This window comes from Trichomonas vaginalis, chromosome VI (genome assembly GCF_026262505.1).
Source record: "Trichomonas vaginalis G3 chromosome VI, whole genome shotgun sequence".
Lineage (NCBI taxonomy): Eukaryota > Parabasalia > Trichomonadida > Trichomonadidae > Trichomonas > Trichomonas vaginalis.
The window spans coordinates 5,549,730-5,566,583 of NC_067208.1; the positions used below are offsets into that span (position 1 = coordinate 5,549,730).

The 16,854-nt window shown below is 30.8% G+C and overlaps 6 protein-coding genes and 4 pseudogenes across 10 annotated transcripts, besides 1 other annotated feature; 4 read left to right on the forward strand and 6 right to left on the reverse strand.

The window, feature by feature from the left end:
* Positions 1 to 6,099: part of a mobile genetic element that runs on past the window's edge.
* Positions 176 to 1,459, reverse strand: TVAGG3_0810920 (keratin-associated protein family; the record flags this gene model as incomplete). The annotated part of the gene is made up of 1 exon (XM_051247715.1): positions 176 to 1,459. One exon carries the CDS (start codon positions 1,457 to 1,459, stop codon positions 176 to 178), a length of 1,284 nt encoding a protein of 427 aa, XP_051083190.1.
* On the reverse strand, positions 1,517 to 2,479 carry TVAGG3_0810930 (organellar and viral DNA polymerase type B; the record flags this gene model as incomplete). Its single annotated transcript, XM_051247716.1, has 1 exon — positions 1,517 to 2,479. The coding sequence occupies one exon, from the start codon at positions 2,477 to 2,479 to the stop codon at positions 1,517 to 1,519; it is 963 nt and encodes a 320-aa protein (XP_051083191.1).
* TVAGG3_0810940 lies at positions 2,499 to 3,260 on the forward strand (annotated as a pseudogene). The gene has a single exon. A coding segment is annotated over exon 1 (762 nt).
* TVAGG3_0810950 lies at positions 3,543 to 3,895 on the reverse strand (annotated as a pseudogene). Its single transcript has one exon. A coding segment is annotated over exon 1 (353 nt).
* TVAGG3_0810960 lies at positions 4,316 to 5,164 on the reverse strand (annotated as a pseudogene). Its single transcript has one exon. A coding segment is annotated over exon 1 (849 nt).
* A 20-nt stretch (positions 6,100 to 6,119) lies between the features above and the next one.
* TVAGG3_0810970 (uncharacterized protein) lies at positions 6,120 to 6,416 on the forward strand (the record flags this gene model as incomplete). The annotated part of the gene is made up of 1 exon (XM_001283391.2): positions 6,120 to 6,416. The coding sequence occupies one exon, from the start codon at positions 6,120 to 6,122 to the stop codon at positions 6,414 to 6,416; it is 297 nt and encodes a 98-aa protein (XP_001283392.2).
* A 515-nt stretch (positions 6,417 to 6,931) lies between these two features.
* On the forward strand, positions 6,932 to 7,118 carry TVAGG3_0810980 (annotated as a pseudogene). Its single transcript has one exon. A coding segment is annotated over exon 1 (187 nt).
* Positions 7,119 to 7,409: 291 nt separating this feature from the next.
* On the forward strand, positions 7,410 to 7,643 carry TVAGG3_0810990 (uncharacterized protein; the record flags this gene model as incomplete). Its single annotated transcript, XM_001583411.1, has 1 exon — positions 7,410 to 7,643. The coding sequence occupies one exon, from the start codon at positions 7,410 to 7,412 to the stop codon at positions 7,641 to 7,643; it is 234 nt and encodes a 77-aa protein (XP_001583461.1).
* Positions 7,644 to 8,717: 1,074 nt separating this feature from the next.
* Positions 8,718 to 10,721, reverse strand: TVAGG3_0811000 (ribonuclease inhibitor domain-containing protein; the record flags this gene model as incomplete). Its single annotated transcript, XM_001583412.1, has 1 exon — positions 9,303 to 10,322. One exon carries the CDS (start codon positions 10,320 to 10,322, stop codon positions 9,303 to 9,305), a length of 1,020 nt encoding a protein of 339 aa, XP_001583462.1.
* A 607-nt stretch (positions 10,722 to 11,328) lies between these two features.
* Positions 11,329 to 16,821, reverse strand: TVAGG3_0811010 (serine/threonine-protein kinase PIM family; the record flags this gene model as incomplete). The annotated part of the gene is made up of 1 exon (XM_001583413.1): positions 11,329 to 16,821. The coding sequence occupies one exon, from the start codon at positions 16,819 to 16,821 to the stop codon at positions 11,329 to 11,331; it is 5,493 nt and encodes a 1,830-aa protein (XP_001583463.1).
* Between the last annotated feature and the right edge of the window lie 33 nt (positions 16,822 to 16,854).

Genomic DNA, 16,854 nt, shown 5'->3' on the forward strand with positions numbered 1-16,854 from the left:
TTATTATATTCCACATTCTTTTGACCCGGTAACCGATGATGTAATTGAATGTTATTAACTGTTAATGAATCGATATTCGAAAATCTTTCATTTATTTTACCATTAACTGCATCATTCATTTCCGACTTCTTCGCATAATTTTCATTGACCCATTCCCTCGTCCACTCTGTATAATCTATTGCATTGTTTTTAGCATATTCTGTTTTTCATCTACATAAGTTTTGTCGGCTTTCTTATCTAACATTGCTGGTAGTTCATATGCTTCAAAGTTTCTGACATGACCTTCAATGTTCCTGCAACTGTTATCTAAATTGTTAAGCGTGTCTTTTACGCTAGTGCTTGGATTTTCTAAAGGTGCGCTTGAACCCAAATCAAAGTTCAGTATTATGTCGTCTGCTCTAACAGTTGTGAAGGATTCATGTGTATGGTTCTTGTCTGCTTTACTGTCTAATGAAGTTTGAAGTGAATTTATGTCGTTATGTTCTGTTATTAAATCATGCCTTAAGTTTACTATTTCTTGATTTAACTCAGGGTGCATATGATTTACATCAGCTTTACTTTTAATAGCATCTTCAACAGTTATTTTTGACTTAACCATCAAAGTAAATCTTGGTTCAACTAATACATCGTTAACAAAGAAGTATGAAGCATAAATTTCATCGTTATAATCAAATGCTTCTGGTGCTTTACCTGTTGTATCATAATTTATAACACATCTTATGTCATAACCTTCAGCACGAATGAATTTATATCTTCTTTCATTAACATCTTCCGTATTCACTTCTTCATCCTGTGTTAAATATCCATGATAATCCGTTATAATCTGTTCATCTGAACTTATATAATGAACATGGTTTTTATCTGCTTTACTATCTAATTTCTCATCAATTTCATTCACTTCTAATTCAACTCTTCCGCCAGAGCTCTTATTATCATTAATCTTTTTCATTAATTCAGTAATTACATCATAAAGACTGTATTCTGTTTTCGGTTCTGTAAATAATGAGTCAAAATTTCTTTTCATCATTACATCGCTGACATTAATGATATCATCAATACCTTTTTCATTTATTCGCTTCATTAGTTCTGCAATAATGACAAATATATAATCTGTTAATTTATTCTCTTCATCAAGGGTTATAGAATGATTTGAAATCAAATCATTAACACCTCTAAATAAATCAATAACTTCAGGATACACGTTTTTAATGTCTCGAATAACCTGACCCGTATCCTGTTGTTCCTCTGTTTCTTCCTCTTCGTTTATGTCTCTAGCCATCATCAACGCAGCCATAACCGGAGGGTTTGTTGCTACCTGTTCGAAAATCTGTCCGTTATGTACGGTATATCTAAATAATTTCTTTGTGTTTGTTAAAACATTTGAAACAAGTCTTTTAAAACCATCTACAAAATTTCCCGTTTCACCTAATGTTCTTGCAGCATCTACAAGCTCACCCATTCCCGCTTTCGACCCCAAAAACGTCCATATTGCATTTATCTCACTCTGTATAGTTGTCTATTCAGCGAAACTAACACCCGCATTCGCTAAGTCGAAAATGAAACCCAGTGGATCGAACTTAATTCCACCTTCTTTTTCAATTTCAACGAACTCGCTAACATGAGATTTTAAATATTCTTTCGTTAAAATCGTTTTTCCTGATGTCATGCTATTAACGGAACTATCACCGTCAAAAGTTAACGAATTCAATTTCGTCATTGATGCTTTTATTTCATACACCATTTTATCGATGGTTTTTGGCTCACCTTCTTTAGAAGTGTATGAAACATTAATGAATGAATTATATGAATTCATGAATGAGTTAAAATCAATGATTTTCATTAATGAAGCCTTTAATGATTCATTAACTGTTGAATCCCTTAATTCAATTAATGAACTGTCGTTAATGAAAGGTACACTGCAAACCGTTGAGTTTGGGTCAAATGCCGTAGTTGGTGAAGGAGTATTAATTATATAAGTCATTAAATCATTAAGTGATGTAAATAATGTTGTTGTTTTTGATTTAATTTCTTTAGCATCTGTTATATACGGTAATTTTATTTCTGTAGTTTCTGAATTAAAGATATTCGCTAAAATGTTTTGCAAATTGCTTTGAACAGCTGTATAAACCGTTAAATTTGGAACCCTTACAATTTTACCGTCCATCAGAAAGGGCATTGCACATGGCGTAGTGCTTGGGTCAAATCTTTCGGGATTATAATTCAACATATATTCTAATGCTTCATAAACAGACCTATAAACCGTTGTATTATCTTTTTCAATAATTTCTCCGTCTTTTATAAAAGGCATTGTACATGGCGTTAATATTGGAATAAATTTTTCATATTCTTTCCACGATATATAATGTTCAGTTTTTCCGTCAGTGATAATTAAACATTCATCATTAAATGAAAAAGTGTATGAACCGAAAATTAATCTTTTCGCCCTATCAGCTTCATAAGAATATGCGGATATACTCATATTTTTAATTAGAATAAAAATGTTGTTCTATTTGCAAAGTACTGATCCTAATGATTACGGGACATTAAAATTACAAACTAACCTTGGTCTTCAGAATGAACCACTAGCTTTCAGAGTTCTTGATTTTAGCACTATCGCTTCATTTGTTATAACAGACACTAACGATTTCATTACATTTGAAATTGATGGTATTAGTACTGAAATTCATTTTAAAGCAAGAAATAAATATGATATTGATACGTTAGAGAAAAAGATTCATGATCTCATTGATGAAAAATTTAACAGAGCCCTTAACTGTGAATTAACTGATTCAGGAATAATAAAATTTAGTTCCGAAAAAGAATTTAAAATTACTGATATGACTCATCGAGCACGTTTATTACTAGGTGCTTATCATCAAGAATTACCATTAAAATCTTCTATTGAAAATCAGAAATATATAATTGAAATGAAATCTGCACCCTACATATGTTATGGAAACTGTTTATATGTTGAATCAAAAATAAGTAATGTAACAGGAATTTCAGGAGTTAATAATAAAAATGCTGTAATAGAATATAAATCGTTCTGTTACGCCGTTAATTCTGTATTTATACCTAATTTTCCGATTTTATTAAGGCACGAAGGAAAATGGGTTCGAATTCAACCACACCATTTAAAAGATATGACATTTAGATTAGTTGATTTTCAAGGCGAACCAATTGAAATTAAAGCTCCTGTGCAATGACTATAGAAGTTGATTTTTGGTCTAATATAAGAGCTAATGGACTAGATGATGAACAGAGCCAGGATAAAAATATAAATCTTAAATTAATTCGTTAAAACATATTTCAAGCAAAGTTTATATTCTGTTGAAAGTTTTGTGTATTCATTCGAATATTTATACTTAAACTCAACTCCTGTAGTTCCTGGTGTTTCGATTATTCTAATATTACCGATTTTCATAAATACTGGTATTGACCGCAACATTCGATTTCAGGGTCGAGATAATCAATAACGCACTGTTTCCTGTTATTCTTGATATAACATTTTCTAAATCCTCCTTTGTTAAAATTATTTGATTCTTACTAATAAGATTTGTCAAAAGCTTCTTATCGTCTTTGAGTAATATTGTTTGGTATAAATTAAGGAGGTAATGGTCTACGTTATCTGAAGGATTAGTTTGAATAGTTGAATATGGATTGTCTTGAGCATCTCGATATATGGTCTAATGGAGGTGGATATTCTAACTTAACTTCACTGTTAGCGTTTGTTTGAAGCTGTGTTTAAATTAACGGATTTCAGTCTGGCTCTTTATCTTTCAAGTTTTCGGAGCTGTAATTTTTGATTATAATATTATTTGTCGTTCTTGAATCAACATTGAGTCGGTTCAATAGGAACATTCACTGCACCGGCTAAGATGGATTTACTTCTCATTTTCTAGAGAATAAAAACCTTTTATTACTATAAAAATGAATAATATCTTTGATAAAGGTTTAAACGTGAAACTTGAAAATGAAAATCTTGTTGAATTCACTGAAACGGGCGCAGTTTATAAAGATGTTGAGTGTTAAATAAGAAAAAAAGGCAGAAGTCGAAATATGAACATCGATTATAAACCATTTACTATTTACGTTAATGATGGTTCTGGTGGTTCAAATATTAAATATGCAGAAAGTAATAGAGTTTATGCGTTAAAAGGTGAAGCACCATCATTAAAAACAGTTATTCTAATCTTTATCCTCAAAAACTAACTGATCCAGAAAGTGTGGACATGAATGACACCAAAAATATAAACAGAAATGGTGATAGAGATGGATGGAATCTATTCACAACACCTCATCTAAAAATAAAGCTTTAAAATAATGTTGGTCTTTCCCAAGGTATATTTTTAACATTAATTGTATTAGTCATTATATGAATTTCTAAATATGAACGTGGTGAAATGAGTGATTTATAAGCATCCCAGATTTCATCAAAAGGTAATGTTATACCTGATTGCTTCCAAATTAATTCTATATCGTATTTTGAGAAACCTTGAAATATAACGAAATCAGTAATTAACGTTTAATGTTTAAAGCTAAAAACCTCCACGTTGCATAAGTATTGCAACAGTCATGTGATAATGTCTGACTTTAGTATTAAATTAGCTAATGGTGAATCTGGTTTTGAAACTAAACCTTTACCAGCGAAATCATCACAAACTAATAAAGTGTTTGATGGATATTTTTTAAAAGGATATTTTGAAAGTTTTGAGAGAATGTAGTTTGTCAATCGTTTCATATCATACGTACCATCCTGCTGTCTCAAATGATGTTTATCAATAATTCTTTCCATTTCTTCCGAGGTCTTTTGCATTCCTGATTGTATAAATTCAACTATTGCATAATATTTCTTCTTTCTTCTTATATATGTTGAAGAAAAGAAATTAATTCGCTATCTGGAACTTTAATTACTGATGCCTGAACTTTACCATAAACGTCTTCGCTGTTGAATCCATTGAATCTGAAGTTGCTGATATAATGATTTGGTCATAATATGAATCAGACCTAAACGTTCAGTAATTAAAATATGACGAATTAAATTAAAAGTCTTTCCCGAACCCATTTTTCCGCAATAGAAATACACACCGTTTGAACAGAACTGATAATCCTTACTGAAGGGAAGAATTAATGAACTATTGAGTTTATCAGATTTTTCATTCATTTTTTCATCTACTTCTTCAAATAAATGTTTCATTTTATTATAATTAAAAATGCAAGTCAGAAATTTTGTTAATACCGTTCCCAGTCTTAATGATAAAAGTATTAAAATCTATTATGAGCACATATTTTCACAACCGTTTAAAATAATCAATGGTGAATACATTTATGAATACCCTAAACACTGGGTTGATTATAACACTGGAAAAAGCAATTGAAATAAGACAGATAAAAACCATTCCTGCAGGACGAACCATTGAATTATATAACTTTGGAATAATAAGAGATAATCATCAATATGATTTACAGATTTATATAGATTTAGACACAGGAGATGATATGACAGCATTTAATAAAAAGATTAAATCGGTTCTTATTGAACAGTTAAAAGGTGCCGGATATCCTCAACCTAATGAAGTTGATATGTTTTATAGTTTTGAAACTAATTCAATAGAATTTCGTGTTAATTCAAATTCAAAAGCTGGTTTCATATTTGATTTAAAAGATGGTGCTGTCGGTGATGAGATTGAAAATATATACACGAATAAAAATTTTCAAGAGATTACAGGAATTAATAATGATGAATGCTTTTATCGATTTGCTCAGTTCGGAGCAGAACAGATAACATTAAATGACCTCCTGGAGTACTTACCAAAATCAATTTCCATTAAAAATGATGATTATTTATTAACATCAATTTCATTTAATGGTGTTTGGTCCAGAGAAGCGGCAATCATTAAATCAAGTATAAGTGAATTCGCTGAAGATTCTATTTTATGTTTATCAAACTGTTTATATTCTCCGCCGAAGCATTATTCAATAACTAATTATGTTAATAAATTTAATATAAAATTAGTTGAACCATCGAGCCTAAAAGATATTGTCCTTCCTGATGACAGAAAAGATAGTATTATTATCGAACTCATATTAATCGCTTATTAAAATTTAATTATATATAAATGAGTTCAACGACTGAAAGCGCATGGGCTAGTTTTGATGAAGATCCTAAACCGCGGAATTATAATAGAATTGTAATTCCTGTAGGTCTTTTATTAGCTGCTGGTGCTGTAGCGGGACCATATTTATATAGAAATTTATATAGAACACCGATTAATTCAACTGCCGGGGCTGATCTTATTCCAACAGGTCTGAAAAAATCTACACCGATTCAAACAAGCCCGACACAGGAAAGGAACCGCGAACCACTCACACGTATTAGGTCTTTTATTAATTATTTAAAGAATAGAAGAAATTAATTTGTAATAAATGACGTCGTTAAATGTAAAAATAATTTGTGATGATATTACTATCATTGATGATGTAAGTGAGTGTGCTAATATAATTGATAGAATTAATGAACTAATAAAGAGGTTCAGTGGTGAAAAAGTCAGAGTTTCATTAACGTTTAGCTCCGATGAAAAATTTTATGAGTTAATCATTATGAGAAATGATTTTAATAAGCATTAAATGGTATTTTCAACACTATCAGCTTTGTATGGAGGTTATAAAGCTATTGACGGTTTAACTGGTGGAGCTGTATCAAAAGCTTTAAAAAATAATGCCGGAATGCTTGTGGGAGCTGCTACCAGAAAATTAAAATCTGAAAAGTTAAAGAAATTAGGTAACTGGGTTGCTGACCAGTCGCAAAACCCTTTAGGTGAAGATAATGAAATATCTAAGCAGCTAAAAGATTTTAAAGGTCAGTTGAATGGCGAAGAGTTTAAATTAAATTCACTTAAAGAAAAGGAGAAACAGCCAGAATATCCACCAATTGAGGCACCGCCGATTAATTCAGCACCTGCGCCATCACCAGCGCCAGTAACTGCAGTCGCACCATATGACCCTGGCGGTTATGGAAGACCTTTTGACCCTAAAACAGGAGGTTCTAATTGGTTCCATTACGGTCGAAGATATATTTTAGCTAAAATCGCAAAAGCAAAGAAACTGTTAAAAACTAAAAAGAAACCAAGAGTTTTAAAGTAATTAAATGGTTAGAGATGTTCTCGAATACCCTGCACCACCTGAAACGCCTAACAATAATGATTTATATAATCGATTGAAAACTTTAGGTAAAGTGTATTTATGGTTTAATTATCCTTATCATATGGCGGCTTATAAACTTTATAAACACTATAAAGAAAGTAATAGACCTTCAACCGACCTAGTTGATCCGCTGGAATTAAGGAAAAGACGACGATAAAAAATAAAGTTAATTTTAAAAATATTTTTTATTTTTTACTTTTAATAAAATGAGTACTAAAATTACTGAAGCAACAAAACAAAAGTTTTTAGTTGAATACATTAAATCAGGAACTATTCCAGAAGGTTTTTATGTTCATCAAATGAAATATGGTAGAGTTCAATTTAGAAAAATTAAGCAGCCATTAGATAAAAATGGTATTTTGAGAAAGATTAAATTATATGAAGATAATATAGCAGAACTGAAGAAGAAGTTAGAAGAATTCGAAAAATCAGATGAATGAAATAATAAATTTTATTTTTATATAAAATGAATTTTACTAATAAATTATTAATTATTGTTTCATTACTTCTCATCTCCCGTGAAGCTCGTTTATGGTATGAATCTATAACGTATGTGGATGATGATAGTGATGACATTCCTGAATCATGCCAGCATATTTACTGTTGAAAATTCATGAGACCCAAAGGGTCTGAGCCGCTAAGCGGCGAGGTTAGAAATGAGGTTAGATGTCGGGTTAGATCTACCCTAAAATTAATTTTATCATTTATGAAAAATTTAGTATATACAGAAATTAAAAAATTTTTGAGTTAATTTATTTTTAAAAAAATTATTTTTTTACTCTGGGTGTTAAAATCTATGATAAAAAAATAAATAAAAAATTTTAACGTTAATTTTTTAAAGTTTATTTTAAAAAAATTAATTTTTTTATTTTGTGTAAATGTCAAAAATTTTAACGTTAATTTTTAAGTTTATTTTTTAAAAAATTATTTTTTATTTTGTAAAGTGTCAAAAATTTTAACGTTAATTTTTAAGTTTATTTTTTAAAAAAAAATATTTTTTTTATTTTTTGTAAATGTCAAATGTATTTTAACGTGTCAAACGGTTTTTGTAAATTCTAGTAATTTTGGTTCCGAGGGGCGTAGACCCTTGGTACCGAATTACTAGATACTAACTTCTTAAAGAGACAGATACATCTCAATTCATGATAAACAACTGTAACATCAATATTGGCTCTTGATACGACTATTTCAGTAAAATAACGATTATAATGATCAATCAAATGATTATGCAATTCCAAGCATTGAAGAACTTGACACAAAATCTCGTTTATTGGATCAGTATAAAGAAGATGTTCAGGAAATGAAGAAACGATTAGTTTGGGATTTAACCTTTGCATTAAAGCGCAATTTATGTTCCCAGATTAACAACAATGACTATTCAACATCTTTTGCAAATGTTCCAATTGAGTTTATTATATCAAAACTTGATGAAGAAAATCCCCAGCAAAGTCAATGGATTTCATTCATAATGCGTCATCTTCTTAATTATGATTGATTTATAAATACTTATTTTCGTGATATGATATAAATTTTTATTATTAAATGAGATATTAAAATTAATTATTAGTTAGTATGTTTTCTCAAATGAAAAAAATATTTGGGTTCCTTATTCTATGTTACCTGGGAGCATGAAAAATCTCAAAAACATAACAAACATCATCCTCAATTGATTTTTCTATTAATAAAATTGCTATACAATATACAAAGTTGGAGGGAAATAATTACTCCAAACAAATGCACAATAAATATTTGTGACAGGGAAAGTTGGGGAAATATTCTCAGAATCAATAATTTCAAAGGTATCCTTGGTTTGGGAAATTTTTTTTCACAAACTTTCATTTATATGAATGTTCTAAAAATAAAGCTTATTTACCAGCCTGTAGAAGAATCAGATGGGTATCGTGTGCTCGTAGACCGTCTTTGGCCTCGTAGAGTCAAAAAGGAAGCTTCAAAACTTGATGAATGGAATAAAGATGTAACACCATCAACTGAGATTCGCAAAATGTTCAATCATGAGGAAGAAAAGTTTGATGAGTTCAAAAAGTTGTATGTAGATAAACTTAATAAAAATTCAAAAGCTGGTGAATTTGCTTACAAAATTAGAGATTCTTGATATGGAATTTTCCGCAATCAATAAAAATTCCCTTTGAATTTGAAGCTTTCATTTCGATTTCAATGATTTTCTTATCAGCATTAAAATTCATAATATTTCTAGGGATATTTAGATAAAACTTAATACCTTTGAATGAAGTACAACGATTGAGACATGTTAAGTTGAATGTGATTATATCACTGCTATCAAAAGGAAATAGTAGATATTGTAGATTTGCACAATTGTAGAAAGAATTTGAATCAATGATCATATTGCTATTTAATTTGTTAAATTTTATAGTTTCCAAATGTGAACAATTAATAAAACTTTCACTTTCAATCATTTGCAAGTCCGAATAAAACTCGATGCTGTTCCCATTGTATCTTTCGAAAACACTAGATTTTACTACTCTAAGTTTTTCTGGCATTTTAATAGCGGAAGTACAAGCATAAAATAAGTTATAATTTGGTGTTTCAAACATATCATTTTGAAAGATGATTGATCTGCATAAGCACTGATAGAAAGCGTCTATCTTAATAGTTGTAATTTCTTTTGGTATCACCAAATCATTATTAGTTCTATAACCTCTGAAAGCTTGACTTTCAATAGCATGACAATTAGAATTGAAAGTAAAATTATTTTGATAATAACTTGGGATCCAATATAAAGAATTTAAATTAAAACTATATATACAGTTATCAAACATCTTCAGATGAAGATTTCTAGGATCTATTGTTATGGTGAGATTATCCATGAGGTTAAAAGCTCCCAAAGAGATCATACAGTTTTGAGGAATGAAAATATTTTTCACTGGTGTGAGTTGGGCAACGGCATAACCAATAAAAGCCAAAAGGCTATTTTCTGAAATAATTATGTTTTCAAAAGACTTACAAAAGCAAAATACTCCACCTATAACTTCATTATCACCGTGTCCACGAATATATTTTACAGAATCAGGAATAGTAATATTTTTAAGTTTAGAGTTATAAAAAGCCGCAGAATCAATACTTAATAATTCTCCATTCATTGGAAGAAAAATCTGATTTAAATTAGAATTCTGAAAAGCTCCAGAACTTATGTTCTTTAAATGATTGCACATACTCAAATTAACACTTACGAGCTTTGTGAATGATGAAAATGTACCAATACCAAGTGTTTCCAATAAGGAACCTGTTTCGAAACTTAGGTATTTTAATACATTACAAAGAGATTCAAGTGGACGCTGTGTAATAATCAGACGATCTTTCACTGTGCTATCTTTTATTTTGACTACATTTTTCGGGATTTCAATTGATTCTGCTGGACTTGCTTCAATAAGTATGGTTTGTTGTTCATCTTCATACTTGAATTCAATTAATAGTGATGAGAATAACAATGAAAAAATCACTTATTGAAGAATGATTTTTAAAACGAAGAACAAATAAAATGTCAATTTTTTGATCTTAAATTTAAGAGTGCACTGTAATCGGTTTGACACTCGCACATTTTTTCCCTTGAGTTTCGAGATAATTTTCCATGATTTTTATGGACATATGGTAATATATCAATATATGATCAATCCAAATAATTGTTCCCATCGTGCTTGGCATATTCAAAATATGTTTCACACTTTTTCTGAGAAGCTTCAAGCCGATATAAAGTGTGAATACATGTTTTAATAGGTTCTGATACTTTTTTCGGGCTTATTATATAAGCCCGTAAAAAGTGTCAAACCTATTTCCATATTCGATTGACTAGTCAATCTGTTGTTTCAATATCTTTTTTAAATTTATTATGCCAAAATTTTACTTTGATATCATTGGGTAATTCAATTATCATTAGGATAGATGGAAACGTTTTGCCTTAAACTTCAATTGATCGAAACTGAGGGCTTTGGCAAACCGACAACAGTACACGATTAACGTATTTGATTTTTATTTCAATTGACAGAATACTCTGACTTTGAAAGTACATAGATATTAAACTTCTAAAGCTTATTAATGATATAAAAAGTCTAAAAATTTACAAAACAAAACAAAAAATTAAAAAGAATGTTATTCAATGGAGTCATAAAGACATTTGATTCTTCCATAAACATTAATAACATTATCCATGCTCTTATTCCATGCATTTTTCAGAATTTGGAATTTCTCCCAATCAACGAGTGTCTCTTCTTTCAACTCCATGAGAAAATCTGAGTTGACAATGATAGAATTGATGTTGAAGTACTCTTCTGAATCAGAGAGAACCTGTAATAGTGAAATACATGTCTTCCTATATTCTCGATCTTCTATTTTACGAAGCATATCAGCCTCACGTTGTAAAAGACCACCATTTCGAACTCGAGAAACCAAACTTGATAAAACGGAATCCCCATGTCTTGATTTCGTGCAAACAATGCGAATAAACTGGATGGCTTCATTCCTGATTTGATATGTCCTGTTGTAATTTGAAAATGATGTAGGAACAACTCTCAAATTAACTTCAAGTTTGACAGGAGTATTAAGACATTCTATAATGAAATCTGCAAATCCTTCGTCATAAAGAACTAATGGAACTCTTCTATCGGTACATGTCAAGATTGCCGAAAGCATTGTCATCCTCCATTTTCTTTCACTCGGATAGTTTTCAACAATGCTCATGTCAACACTTCGCTTTTTAACAGCAGCTTTTATCTTTTCATATGCTGTCCTAGCAGAATTAATGAATGCTTTTGGAATGGTCAAAAAGCTTTCTGGAAGTGTCGGTCTTTGCAAAATCTTCAGACTTAAATGGACACAATCTTGTCTGTTTGAATTTGCAAATTCTCGATTGATGAAATCAAATAAAGGAGTATATAAATCCCATTTGTGATTTTCCCAAATAGAGATAACGCTTTTCAGTAATGAAACTTCTTTGACACCAGTTCGAACAAGATATTTAGCAACAACAGTCATTGATTCCTGGAATGCCTGAGATGTTTGTCCTGTCATCGAAGTAACAATACTGATTGGAGAAACTTCAGCAACTGACATTGTTGTAATTAATGTTGGTTCAATAACATTATTAGTTTCGATGTTCTTTATCATAGAACTAAAGTTCTTTGCATCGAAGCTTATAATGTTGAGGGATTCTAATTGGTCAACAATATCAGGGCAATTAATGACAACTGCATATATTGAAGAAATTCCATTATTGAAAATATCAGTTAATGCGCTTCTTGCTTGTCTGAAAATCGGAAGTTCTTCTTTATATCCCCAAACTGTATATTGGGAATATTCTGGAACTGATGAACTCGTGCAACTTAATAAAGCTTCGATTATTCCTGATCTCATCATTGATAAAATTACATTGAAAGATTTAGAGAGCATAAATCTTCTCGTTAATTCAATCATTGATTGCTTCTCAGCAAATGGTTGAACGCCAGATTCGATATGATATGCAAATGTTGTGAAAATGAAATCACAATATAGTTCTGGAGCATTAAATGAAAGCATTTCACTACAAAGTTCTAATGCAGCCAATCTAACTGGTGGAATTGAGAAAACTAATGATTGTTCAATTTTATGGGAAATTCCAAAATCAAACAACAACTGCCTTGTATCATCATTTCTGTACGCTTCGATGAATATCTTCATGAAAGATAAAGCAGAAGTGTATCTTTTGATACTTTTCTCTTCAAACGCAAGTGAGAAATCTCGAAGATTATCATAAAATTGAACAAAATTCTTGCAATAAAACTCAGAAACTCCCATCTTCTTATGAACATCTGGCGATAATTTGAGGAAGAAGAAATCAACTAATGGTTTCATTTGTTGATGTAGAAAAGCAAAAAGAACATGAGATTCATGCCATCCCCAAATTCCAGTTGCAATTCTCTTGAAACTTGGAAAAACTCTAATGAATAAATCATTTGAAATAACTCTTGATCTGAAGAATTGATGGAATAAATGCAAAACAGCTGAAAAAGCAGCATCTTCTTTGACATCTTCTCCTCTTTCAAATCTTAAACTTAAACAGTTGATAACATAATTAACAATTCTATCGAAGTATTCTTGATCAAAAACTTCATTGACAATTGTTGCAGTTGAATGGTTTTCAATTGGGAAAGGAATGTTAGAATCAGTTGGATTGATAAATGCGTCTAAAATGTTAACAGCTGTCAAGAGAGTTGGTGCTGAAGCTGGATTGATTTTCAGTTCATTCTCGATATGATTGCAAAGATTTCCAAATATAGCGCTGACAAATATTGAGTAAGGTGTACTGTGAACAATATTTACAGCGTTTGCTTTGGCTCTGTTGCATAATCCTAATGGAATATTGAAGAATGGATGATCTAATAATTGTCTCACAGTTGGCCTTCTTTCTGGATCGAAATCAAGACAAGCAGTAACAATATCAAAGAGACTTGTAATGCTATCAATTTCGAGCAATTTGTGAAGAACATCATTCTTTGCTGTGAAGAATGGAAATGGATGAAAATCTAAAGATTCAATTGGATCATAGTAGAACAGAGGAGACTTGAGAATTTGGATGATATCAACTTTCTTGTATTTCTGATATTTCTTTAGGACAGCATGGAAAGAAGAAGGAACTTGACCAGTGAAAATTATAAGCAGCAAAACACCAAATTGATAAATATCAAATGCTGATGTGTATTGTTTTTCATCAAAGTATTCTGGTGGAAGGAAATATTCAAATTTTTCTTTCCAATGCAAATCTGGAGGTTTCGTTCCAGGGAATTTTGCATCTGCCAAAGTTAATAATTGGACAGTTGATCCATCTTGGGAGATGATCCAATTGGAAGGAAGACAGCTCCTCAAAACAATCTTCATTTTATGCAAAGATCCAATAATAATCAATATCTGCATCAACCAATATCTTGCAACTAAGAAATTCTGAGGATTTCCTCTTGTGAAATGATCACTTTCAAGGAAATAAGCCAAAGGAACATATCCAGTCGGATATTGCTGCATCAACTGCATTCCATCTTTCGAGATACAAACAATGCTGGGGCATTGATTGATATGTCCCATTCCTCTATTGATACTTAATTCGTCAATTGGAATTTCTTCTTTGAGAGGAATAATCTCCGCATTTTCGATTTCTTTGTCATAAGAGCAATATTTGACATTATTCGATGGGATGTCAAAATCTCTGTGTGATCTGTATCTGTATGCTTCGAACAATGGATTTGGAGTTAATCCATATGGTTTCTCGATTAACTTTGGAAGCATAATTGGCTTCGAAATCTCCGGATAAATGTCTGGAATAACAACAAATTTCGTTTGTTTCTTAAGATACAAAGCGGGAGGACTTCCAGACATCTTGATTCTGTTTTTGATGATGTTTTCGATCTCGTTCAGCCTATGAATAACATATGCATTGTATTCATTGGCAGCAGATTTCATGTAAAATGCTGGGAAAGTCAAATCCAAAGTTTGGATATTTTCTCTGAAAATGTTGAAGTCTTTCAATTCAGAAGACAAAAGTGTTGCCACTGCCTCTAAACCAATGATGATATCTTGAGTATTAAATGTCAATCCTGACAAACATTTGTACTTTCCAACACTTGCTGAATTCTTCATATTTGTTCTTGAAATCAATAAATGAATGAATTTATCTGTTGTATCAATTGAAGGATTCATCATCATTGTTTTAGAAATGATGTTATAGAGTTCATAAACAGACAAGGTATCTTTGAAGATTGTCAAATACTTGATCCATCTTCTATAAGGGCTTTGCAACATTATCTTTGCATATTCTGGATTTGGTGTTGATTTGAGTCTATATAAATTATATCTCTTTTCAACTTCAGCGCTGATTTGTTGATTATACAAAGCATCACGATCAAACTGAACTCTTGATCTTGTAACAAGTGGATAAACTTTGAAGAAGTCTTCGTCAAAGATTCTTCTGCAAATTACATGCGGAGATGTGAAAAATGGTGGTAATTTCATCAATGGAACTTGATATGCTTTCACAGGATATTCAATTATAACCATGAAAATGAAATTCACATCTCCATTTGTGCAGCAAGTAACAACCAAAAATGTTGTTGTAGAGAATTGAATAACTCTAAGATAATTTGCTGGAGAAATCATTCTGTGTTCCCAAATTTCAACGAAATCATCTTTTCCGTACTTTGGACGGCTTAATATTTCTGCGAATGTTTCTTCATATAATGGTTGGAGTTTTGGATCAATGTTTTCTTTTGGAATGACAACTTGGTACTGTTTTCTTGCCAATGCCAAAATCTTTATCTTTGCATTTGTCATTCCAAGAATCCAAAGTTGTCTCCTTCTGTTGTATTGAACACTTATGACAGGACTTTCGAATTTAATTGTTTGTCTCTTAGTAATATTCTCTCCATTCCTATCATATATCACAAAATAACAGCTATTTCCGCCATATTTAACAAGAAATTCCTTGGAAATGAAGATTTGTGTGTTTTCATCACCATAGTCATTAAATTTGTCATAAGTTATTTCCCAGAATCTGTTCATGAGATATGGTTTCGAATATTTGATATCGTAAACGATATATCCGTTTGGATTTCCATTTGTGAACAAAGGAATGATCTCTCCAAGTGGTAATTCATCTGGTAATTTGATGTGTTGATCTAATAATGGTGAAAATGTCAAAGCATCTAATAAAACATAATTAGAACGAGTGACTCCACAATAAAGCCAAAGATATCCAAATTTATCGACATAAAGATACTTCCTTTGGCAGAGAAGAGTTGGTTTGGACAATATTCTCTTTGGTTTGATAAAGTTTCCATGTTCAAAAACGGAAATTGTCCAATCATCAAACAAAAGATAAATTCTGCCGCAATATTTGTCGAATGCAGAATCAATTAAATTTGCATCGGCTTCAATATGAAATGATTCATTATCTGTTTCATTTTCATGAATTGTAAGCATCGAAACACTCTTTCTGCAAACAACAAATAATCTGTATGAAGGTTCATGAAAATAGAACCATCTTGCAAATGGAATATTATGTCTGTAGTATGGCGTAAACAAATAGAAGTTAGATTGCACTTGTCTATTCATAAATTCTGTATTTTTGCTTTTGATTTGATCGATCATATCAAATTTGTTAAATAATTTCTTAGGTATACTTGATACAAGATTGTATGCCCATTTGTATAATGATTCTCGTTCTTTTAGCATTGCATCTATCTGATCATCTCGAAATTTTCTCATATTTTGATCTTTCCATGGAGGTGGAAGTTCTGGTACAATAAATCGACGTTTTGAACGATGTGGTATTCCAGTTCCGTTTAGATCTGCATTTAAAGTTCCTGTTATAATTTTTCTTTTTCTTTTTCGTTCTTCTGATTCACTATTCTGGCGTAAAATAGTTCTCCAGAATCTTTGTATTTTAATGGCTGCTCTTGACTTAATATATTCATTTAGTTGCTTCTTATATAAATAATAACGAAATAATCTTTGGATTTTAACAGCGCATTTGTATTTCCTAAACTTGAAATTATGAATTGCTTTCTTTGCGAATCTCTGGAGTATATAAACCTGATTTTTATTCAGATTTTCTAATTCCATTTCATTTACAAATTTTTAAACGTTCACTTTTTA